The following is a 9,448-nucleotide window of genomic DNA, read 5'->3' as shown; positions in this document are numbered from 1 at the left end:
CCGCAGACACGGGGGAAAGCAGCGGTCCAGGAACCAGCCGCAGCTGGGAGCATGGTAAGCAGGGCTTCCCCGGGAGAAACGTAGCCCGCACGGAGTCGGGAGGAGAGCCAGGCAGAGAACGGAGCCACTGAGAGGAGAAACCGGCAATTCTCTGGGCAGGGCGAGGACACTCAGGAGGTCAAGGTCAGGGAGGGAAACACAAACTGGATCAGATACCTGGCCAGCCTCCTCACCGTCTCTGGAAAACGGCGGCTGCTCCCGCTTCCAGGAGTGGCCCTCCAGGCACTGCTTACGCAAGCATCTGCTGCCCGCCTCGGAGGAGCAGACAGGCCTTCCGTGGCCGTCCCTTCCTCCTGCCTGGTTTGGGCGACCCAACAGAACACGGCCTGGGGCTGTGACTGCTTACTCACCACCGCGCTGCAGCTCCCTAGCTGGGACGCACAGATCCCGGGCAGGTCCTCTCTATTGAGCTAAATTTCAGCAAGCCTTGACCGTTAGGCTAAAATACGCCGTCCAGGCCAGCCCCATTCCTGACCTAGATTAAGGTGGTCTCTGCCCAGATAAGGAACCTACAGGGTTCGATTCTTTTTAGGAGCAAAGCCAGGCAGTGGTTGGTGAGCCCAGGAGCTGTTGTCACTTTGGCAGTTGGGAATTCACATCTAGGTCTAGGGTCTAAGGCCAGAGCAGATGCTCTCTGGCTCTTTGCCCCAAGGCAGGTGGGGGCCAGGGGGACATCAAGATCCTGATGATCATTTTCCTCTGGATTTACCTAAACTATACCAGGCAGTATTCAGCCACTCGAGTGGCTGGTTTTCCTTAGGTAAAATAAAGGAAGTGATTATTGCTAATAATTTCTGAGCCCAGGAACTCATTCGTATACATACCCAAGGCCCTGTTTAATTCTGCTCTTCTTTTTGCTTAAGGCTTATTGGCCTTGCAGAGGGGCTGTGAATCAAGAAAATACAGTCTGGTTTCCTCTCTGTGTAGCATTTGCCTGGTTATCTCCCTACAGGCAGGCAGGTGCCCCCTGAGTGCGCCAGCCCTGCCACACCCAGCTCAGTAAGTTCCAGCAGAAAACAAGGGCCACCAGCAAAGTGGTTATAGGAATGGAAGGTAAGAGAGCAGGGACCTTAACCTGGCAAGTTCTCATCCTTCAAGAAAGGTATAAAGGTGTTTCCCTCAGGTCTTTCTAGGATCAGGGCTAGTCAGGGCTAGATCAGGGAAAACCGGGACCTCAGGGTTCTGCCCGCAGCTTGGCAAGATGCTGCTGGGAATCCAAGTGGCTATTCTGCCATCAGTGACTTACCTCCTCCCCTTTCGTCTAAAGCAAAGCCTAGGCGTAGAACCCTAGAGAAGGGCTGGCCTGATAACATCTAGCCACTTACCCTTGTGGTATCCTCGGAATTCTGGTCCTGTGGCCTGGATGTCTGTCTGGCTGTAGAGCTAGTTTCTAGGCTCTTAGGAAGGGGGATGATACTTCTGTCACCTCTCTGGGTGAGGTCTGGCTGGCACCAGGTGTGGCACAAGGTTACTGGACACCCGCTGGTGGGGGGGGGCAGTAACGGAGGGCAGGGGCTGGGTGTGGGAGGAGGAGAAGGCAGCGCCAAGCTCCGAACCCCGTCCAGGGGGTGGCGGTGCTACTGACCCACTCAAGGCAGTCCCAGAGTACAGGCAGGAGAAGACAGGAGCAAAGAAACAGGCAGAGCTGAACTGATGGGCCTTTCTGGAAGGTGGGGATAGAAGAGGGGAAAACAAGGCCACACACGGTCTGGTTTACTGGCTCATCATACACACACACCAGATATGTACACAAACATAAATATTCCAATGTACAAATTTACACGGGACTCTCAGATCACCTCCTCGTCTCTTTCCTCCAGCACCCCCCGACTTGTCTGTCCGTCCAGGCTCCATTTTAGGATGAAGGCTTGTAGGGGGCTGGCAGTAGAAGGTAGGAATCTGGAGGAGGGAGAGGTCCTGCTCCCCTCTCCTCACAGGTACCTCCAAAGGGTCCTGTCCCTTTTCAGTGGCACCGTAGGGCAGAGGGCTGGAGTAGCCCCACTCCCTCTCTGCGGCAGCTCGCATCGCACAGGTCGCCTCTGGTCCCTCTGTCTCCCCCACTGAGCTCTGCTCTCCTTCGACTCTTCGTCTCCTCTCCTTCCTTTCCGCACGTTCCTGCTTCTCAGTTTCTGCCTTGGCTCCCCTCAGTGCCTGGAGGGAGGAGGGGCCCCAGGCCACGGAGTCCTGCGGGCTTTACAGGAGGCTAGGACTTCGGTGCAGCTCCGCAGAAGCGCTGGTACCGTTGGCGGGCTCTCTGTTGGGGGCAGGTGCTAAGCCACAGCCCTCCCCAGGACAGCCGTGCTGGATCAGGATGTCTGCGCACTCCTGGCTGCCGGCCCGACGCGCGTAGGCCAGCGGAGTCAGGCCCCGGGCGTCCCGGCTCCGCACATCCACCCCGTACTGCGGAAGAAAGCAGTGTCACAGTCGGCGTGACGTGGCAAGAACGGTGGGGGTTCTTGGGGCAAGAAGGAGAGGTGGCTTGCAAAGGGCCGGGGCGAAAAGCTCAGACAGGTCCGAGGAGCCCTCGAGGGTGGGACTGGAAAGGCCCGCGGGGAGCCCACAACTCACCCAGATGAGCAGCTGCGTGAAGACGACGTTGGCCATGGCACTGGAGAGATGGAGAGCCGTCCGCCCGTCCCCGTCCCCGTAGGTCTCGTTCACCTCCTCCTTGGACCCATGAGCCAGAAGCATCACCAGCAGCCGCAGGTCGTCCTCCACCACGGCCCGGAGCAGCTGCTGGCCCAGGGGCACGTCCGAGCTCGGCAGCGGGGCCAGGAAGAGCTTCTGTTCGTACTTGGCCCGAATCCAGCGCTCCTTTTCCTCTCTGCAACGCAGGTCCACCAGGGCATGAGCCAAGCAAGGGCCCGAGCCAACGGGCGGGGGCTGGGGAGGGTGCTCGGGGACCCACACAACACCCCAGGGGGAAATCGGAAGGAACAGAGGAAGCACAGGACACAGCAGTGAAGAGACAGGCCCGAGACGGGGACAGCGCGCAGGGGGAGTGCAGAGCGGGTGGAAACAGCTGAAAGGAAGGAACACTGAAGGGAGGCCCCTCGGGGGCTGAGAGGGCAGCAGGATTCCGGGCAGGGCTCCCCTGGTGGCTTATCTGGCCCTGCTGGAACAAAGCGGGCGGGGGCCTCCACGGGGCCCACGCACCAGCCTATCTCCCACCCATTCTCCCCATCTCCGGGCTCCGGCTCGGGCCTTCACGCCACCAGCGATAGGGCCCTGCGCATGCGCCTCCCGCTGGCCCCTGACCTGCTGATAAGGCTCAGAAAGGGCCTCTTGTTGTGAGGAGCCTGAGTGACAGGCGGGGAGGGGGAGGGGCACCCCAAGGGGCCAACTGCCAAGCAGAGCAACGGCCACTTTTAACCCTTAGAGCACGACTGACTGTCGCCACTCCGCGCCAGCCCCCGTTTCCCCAATCTGGGGCGCCAACGCCCCCGCCCTTTCTGCCAGCTCCCCGTGCCCCCCGGCCACTCACCTGCAGGCGTCGGGCCCGGGCTTGGCATAGCCATCCAGGGCCCCCTCCCAGACGCTGTTGGCCAGGGCGTTGCCCATCGCGGTCATGACAGCCAGCAGCTCGGCCGGCCAGTCGTCCAGGTCCAGGGAGCGGACCCGGGAGAGGTGAGCCCCCAGGTGTCGGTGGGTCCCCGAGCACTCAATGCACATCAGGGCGCCCAGGTTCAAACTGGCCCAGTCTGGATCTAGGGGAGGACAGGAAGCATCGTGAGGTCCACGGGCAGCCAGATGGAGACCCCAGGAAAGACCCCCCCCCCTTTCTCTCAGGGCCACCCACGAGCCTCTGGGCCGCGGTTCTCGAACCCCACCCGACCGGGCCCTGCTGGCCTCTGCACTCACTGGGGGCGTCGCAGTCAATGCAGAAGCTGTTGCCGCGCACGGTGCGCACGGCCTGCACAGCCAGGGCCGCGTTCTGGTTCCCCAGTCGAGTCTGCACCAGGGGAGAGACAAGGGGCGGCCGGTCAGTCACGAGGCCGGCTGGGGTCCCGCCCCCGTGCGGCCTCCGTGCCAACCTTGTCCTTGGCGCTGCGGCAGCCCTGCAGGCTGGCGAGGATCTGGGCCTGCACGCTCTGGACCCACAGCTCCCGCTCCTCCGCCGTCGAGGCCTCGAAGTGCCACGTCTGCCCGGTGAGGGACACCACCACGAACTCAAACGACTCCTCGGCCTCTGTGGGAGACGGGGGTGATTGCCGCCGTCAGGGCAGGGCGCCCCACTGCCACGGCCGCCGCCGCGGTCTCCTCTCCCGGCATCCCAGCCCCAAGGCCTCGCTCCGGGGCCACTCGCAGCCGTGCGCAGGGGCCCTCACTGGCTCCGCGCCCGACCACCTGTGGAGCCCGACTGCAGGGAGGCAAAGCGGGGTGCGGGGCTTCCGCCCCCCTGCCCCGCCGGAGAGGTCGGAGCGGGGACGCTCCCTGGAGAAAGCAGCGGGGAGCGTCTGGGGAAGGGTGCGGCGGGGCGCTAGGAGGCGATGCTGGGAGCGGGCGGGGGAGGCGGGCGTGGGCACCATCGGTACGCGTCAGCTGCAGCCGCCTCATTTTGCAGCTCATTAAACCCAATATTCCTGACGGCGTCGGGCGTGGGGCTCCTGGGAGCGGCCCCTCCCCCACTCCCCGGGCACAGACGGGAAGGACAAGCGGATGGGGAGAGGAGCCGTTTTCCCCACGAACTGTGTGAGCAGACAGGGCCCTGGGCAGCGCCCGTGACGTGCACGGTGGGCTGCACTGGGGCCCCAAGCTCCGTTCGACTTAGACCAGCAGAGCCACGTGAATCCCCATGCCAACGGCCACCACCCTGTGGCTGAAGAGCTCCTAACCAGCGGTGTGGATGTGTCCCCGGGGATGCGGAGGGAACTCAGGCCTGGGGGGAGGCACGCGGAGCCAGAGGCAAAGGCCTGGGTCCCTGGGAGTCTTCCTGCTGGGCTCCTGCCCTCAGGGCACCCTCGATGGGATGCTGGTGCCCCTTCCTTCCCCGGGCTCCACCAGCCCACCTCACCCTGCTCTCCACACGGCCTCTGAACCACAGAATCGCCGCCCTGTGTGGGGGGCCCGGTTCCCTGGTGCAGCTGGGCTCCGGCCAGGACCGCTAAGCATCACTCTCCCACAGGTAGGCCGGAGAGGTAGCTCTTCCCCACGGAGGCCATCTCCAGCCTCCTGCCCACATCTCTGCCCTGGCAATCGGAGAAGTGAGATACTGCGCATCGGTCTAGCTTAGACTTAGGTGGGAGCGGAAAGACTCCAACCATGGAGAAGAGAAACATTTTGAAGAGAGTCTGGAGCAAATCAGAGGAGTGCCATGATTAACACCAGATTACGAGAAAGGCCTTGAGGAGCTGGAATTCCTTAACCTGAAGACCAGTCAGGAGAGACTTAGCCAGCTCCTACACACGTATTAAGCACCTATTGTATGCCCAGCACTCATCAAGCTCAGTGGGTGATACAAGAGCCACAGGAAACGCAGGTCCTGCCCGCAAGTCTGGAAGAGTTACTGGAGTAGCCACCTGCTGTCTTTCACCTTCTCCAAGGATTAAAAGGTTCCCATTTTAGCAGAAAGGGTTTTAATTAGGCAGAAGGAGGAGCTTTTCTAAGATACCAAGTCCGGACGCCCAAAAGAAGCGGAACTCTAGTTACGGTTACTTACACAAAGCACTCGCTCTTAAAACGGAGAAAATGGGGTTGCTTTGAGAGTACTATCCCCGAATCCCACAGCCCGCCTCCTGTGCCCCGGGTTCCCTGTAGGTCCCCCTAACCTTCAGCAGCACTGCTGGGGCCGTCTGGTCGGGGGGTCCCGGTGCTCTTTTTCCGCCGGTGCTTCTTCCGGTTGGAGTGGGGAGATGGGGGAGGCTCCAGCTTGGGGCTGGAACTGAGCACCTCAGCTGGGCCACTGGCTGGGGAGGGGAGAGTTGGAGAAGTGTGGGAAGAGGGGAGGGTGGGGGGCAGAGCATGTGACCTGCCTAGTGCCACTGGGAGCGCCCCCCACCCCAGCTGCCGAGAGAGGGGTCTGCCAGGCCAGGCCAGTCCCAACCAACCCCAGAGCTTCCCCAGCCCAGAGGAGGAGGAGAAGGAGAAGGGGAGAGAGGAGAGTGTGGGGAACTCGGGCAGAACAGGATGGAGGCGAGGAGGAATGGCTGGCTAGGGCTCCGCAGCCCGGAGGGGCGGCAGGCGGCCCGGGGAACTCACAGGGAGCTGAAGCCGAAGCAGCTCCGCACCAAATTTATCCTCAATCACACTCCCCGCTCCTCACAATTAATAGCAGAATTAGAAACAATCAGGGAGCTGCCTAATTACTGTCAATTAGAGCGCGCTAATCAAGCTCCCGTCTCCCACACCCCGCCCGGCGCTCACCACTAAATGTCAAACTTCATTAGAGGCAGACACGCTCCCTCCCTCCCTGCCTTCCTCCTTCCAGACTCAACAGAGGGGCCCTATCGAGGCCCTGCTAGCACAGTCAGGACAGTGACTCTGGGAAGCCCCCCAGCTCCCCTTCTCAAGGGCTCCACAGTCACTCGCCCCAAGGAGGCTCAGACTTGGATCGGGAGGTGGGTTGCCGCCCTGTGTTGCGAGCGCCCCTTCCTTCCTGCACTCGGGGCTCAGACTGGGGTTAGTTCTTCCAGAGGGACGCGGCCGGGAAGGTCCAGGAAAAGAGTCTATGGGCCTCGGGCCTGGCCGGGCACTACTGCCCAGCTGGAGGCGAAGGGGGCAGACCTGCCCGGGAGGGGACAGGGGCCAAGGGAGACGAATGGGAGTAAGATGGGGGAAGCGGGGCGGGGGGGGGGGGCAGTGCGTGTGCGTGTGTGTGTGTGTGTGTGTGTGTCCACGCACGATAAAGAGGGATTAAAAATAAGGGGATGGGAAGAGTGGAGATGTGAGAGCAAGGAACAAAAATGGACGAAACGGGAGAGAATGTAAGCCAAGGAAAGTTAAGAGGAAGGTGAGAGAAGGGAGAGTTTTTGACCAGCTAGACGGGATGGGGGCCCAGCCTGCTGGAGGCGGCATGGGTAGGAAAACTACCCTTCTGGATCCCGGACCCTATCATCCAGGAACCCGCCTCTCTGTGGCGGGCAGGTTGCCACCATCAAAACGTTTTCCAAGCCCCCAGCCTCCGACCTCCCTGCTCAGCCGCTTCCCTGTCCCCCCCGCAGTGAGGCTGATGAGCTGGTGCGCAGGGGGCTGATGGGGAAGCGGGAGCCGCCACCAGCCGCCACCAGCGCTGCCTAGGGACGGCAGCGGGTGGGCAGAGAAGCTGCGGAGGGAAGGGAAAGGAAGGTCTCGGGCACGGGCCAGCCGCTGGCAGGGCCTAGGGCCAGCGAAGGGGTAAAGGGGCAGGAAGCTGGCCTGGGCCGCTGGAGGAGGGATGGAGGCTGGAGTCCGTGTCTCAGAACCGCGCCTTGGGCCTGCGGCCCCCTGCGACAAGCTCTGGCAGGGGCCCCTCCCCTCGGCCTGGGCTCCGTCCCCACACGGCCAGGCTGCCCTCCTGTGTTGTGTGCGGGGCCTGCGTACCTGGGGGCAGGGCATCACTCCACTGGTCGGCGCTGGACACGGAGCAGGAGCGCTGGTGCAGCCCCTCAGGGCGAGGGCCAGCCCAGGCCGGGTTGCTGGCCGAGTAGGGGGCACCTGGGGGCGGGGTGGGGGGAGGGGGAAGGGTCAGACTGGGAAGGGAGGCTGCGGAGGGGTACACAGACCTTCCTGAAAGTAATGCTGCAGGCAGAACTCGAGAAGTTCGGGCAGAATACTGACCCCAAATGAGGGCTTTACCAGTACTGGGCCAGGCTTACTGGAGACCAAGAGGCCTTGCCTGGGGTCCCTGACACCTCAGGAGGCAGCTGGACTCGCATCTCACACCCCTCGCCATCTCCGTCCCCTTCCTGGGAGCCGGGAGAGGGGGGCACGTGGTGCTGACCCCCCTCACCGTGGTGCTCCTTGTCTGGCCATTGTCCCCAGCCCCCCCGCCTCCGGACCAGGCCCCTGCACCCCACGTTCTAGTCCGCATACGCCATTTGCTCTGCCTCAGCTTTGATGCCATTCTGACGAGAAAGAAGTGTATCAGATTCAAGTAATTATGTCTAATTAGTATTAGTAATTATCCTGTTGGGCTGGAGAAAATTAATCTTTCGGTTCCCATCAGGGAAGAATGGCAGAGCCAAGGGGAACCAAAGGCTCCAGGAGCGCCGAGGCCCCGGGCCGGCAGGGTCCCCTGTGCCCTCCGAGCTGTCCCGCCTCCCTCCCTCAGCACCCAGTCCCTTGCAGGGAGCCCACGGGAAAGCCACGGGGCCTCGGAGCTCACAATTCAAGGACCTCCACTGCCCTCTCACCTCAGTCCACATAAGGACCATGGACGGAGACCGAGGCCCGAAGGCGGCGGTGGTGGGGAGTCTGAGGACGGGGGAACGGGGTGGGGGCATAAGCGAGGTGTCACACCTTGGACCGCAAGGCAGGAGAGCAGGCCAGGGGCCGAGGTTAGTACAGAGGCAGAGACAGGGCCTGCAGCGGGACGAGGTGCCGGAGAGCAGGCGGCACATTCAGCCTCAAACCAGTGCCGGGAGGACACGGGTGGGGTTTCTGGAAGTCTAAGAATGGAAGCCCTGGGCGGAAGCCACTAGAAGGTAAAGAAACAGGCCAGACATCCCTAACGCTCCGGGGACCGTGCGATGCGGAGGTGGAAGGCGAGTTTTGGATTTCTGTTGTGCTCGTCCTAACACCCCAGGCAGGACCAGACCCACAGTGAGTGCTCCCGAGCACACGCGAGGTGCCAACGCGGCCCCCCAGCCGACCCCATTTCCAGTCCCCTCAAGGCAGCGTGCTGACGCTTCCTCTCCGGAACCCCGCCTCCCTGCCACTCCGGCCTCGCGGGTCCCTGCCAGCTCAGCCTCCCTCAGGGGCCCCTCGGCTCCCTGGCAGGAGACCTTCCAGAGAGGCAGACGCCGGTCCAAACTTCTCAGAGACCTTGCTTCTCCCCGCCCCAGTCCTGCATCCGTCCCCTCCTGGGCTCCAAATCTTATCCCTGCCTCCTCCCGAGCCCCACCCAAAGCCACCCCAGGCCCCACTTCCTCCCCAAGCCCCCCAACTCAAAACCCCGAGGGAGGGAAAGTGCTTTCCCTTTTCTTTGTTAATTCTTCCCTCATTACGCCTGCAATCCCACAATCAGTGTGCACTGTAATTGTCGAATTTGATGCTAATGATTAATGAATTAAACATGGAGCCATCAATTAGTCCTCGGAGGATAATTCTGCATAAAGCAGCGGATAATGTAATTACAGTAACAAAGATAATGAGATGTTAACATCGCCCGGTGAGCGGGAGACATGTGTGAGTGTGCATGAGGTCGGCGCCGGCGTGTGTGGTGGAGGGGACACGGGCTCAGGGGCGGCTG

General features: G+C 62.0%; 1 protein-coding gene across 4 annotated transcripts in view; it reads right to left on the bottom strand.

The window, feature by feature from the left end:
• Nucleotides 1-1,756: 1,756 nt before the first annotated feature.
• Nucleotides 1,757-9,448, bottom strand: part of AGAP3 (ArfGAP with GTPase domain, ankyrin repeat and PH domain 3) — a 52,692-nt gene continuing 45,000 nt past the window's right edge. For 3 of the 4 annotated variants that reach the window (XM_044246857.1, XM_044246854.1, XM_044246858.1), the window contains exons 12-18: nucleotides 7,579-7,692; nucleotides 5,829-5,966; nucleotides 4,095-4,249; nucleotides 3,922-4,012; nucleotides 3,545-3,767; nucleotides 2,629-2,884; nucleotides 1,757-2,460 (exon numbers count right to left, since the gene is read on the bottom strand). In XM_044246857.1, coding sequence (XP_044102792.1) covers nucleotides 2,254-2,460; nucleotides 2,629-2,884; nucleotides 3,545-3,767; nucleotides 3,922-4,012; nucleotides 4,095-4,249; nucleotides 5,829-5,966; nucleotides 7,579-7,692 — 1,184 coding nt within the window. In that variant the 3' untranslated portion in view covers nucleotides 1,757-2,253. The remainder of the gene's footprint in view (nucleotides 2,461-2,628; nucleotides 2,885-3,544; nucleotides 3,768-3,921; nucleotides 4,013-4,094; nucleotides 4,250-5,828; nucleotides 5,967-7,578; nucleotides 7,693-9,448) is intronic. The other variant, XM_044246855.1, reaches the window with a different exon arrangement.

Source organism: Neovison vison, chromosome 4 (assembly GCF_020171115.1).
Source record: "Neovison vison isolate M4711 chromosome 4, ASM_NN_V1, whole genome shotgun sequence".
NCBI lineage: Eukaryota > Metazoa > Chordata > Mammalia > Carnivora > Mustelidae > Neogale > Neogale vison.
Note: the sequence above shows the minus strand (reverse complement) of the source record. Positions and strands in the feature narration are given on the sequence as shown.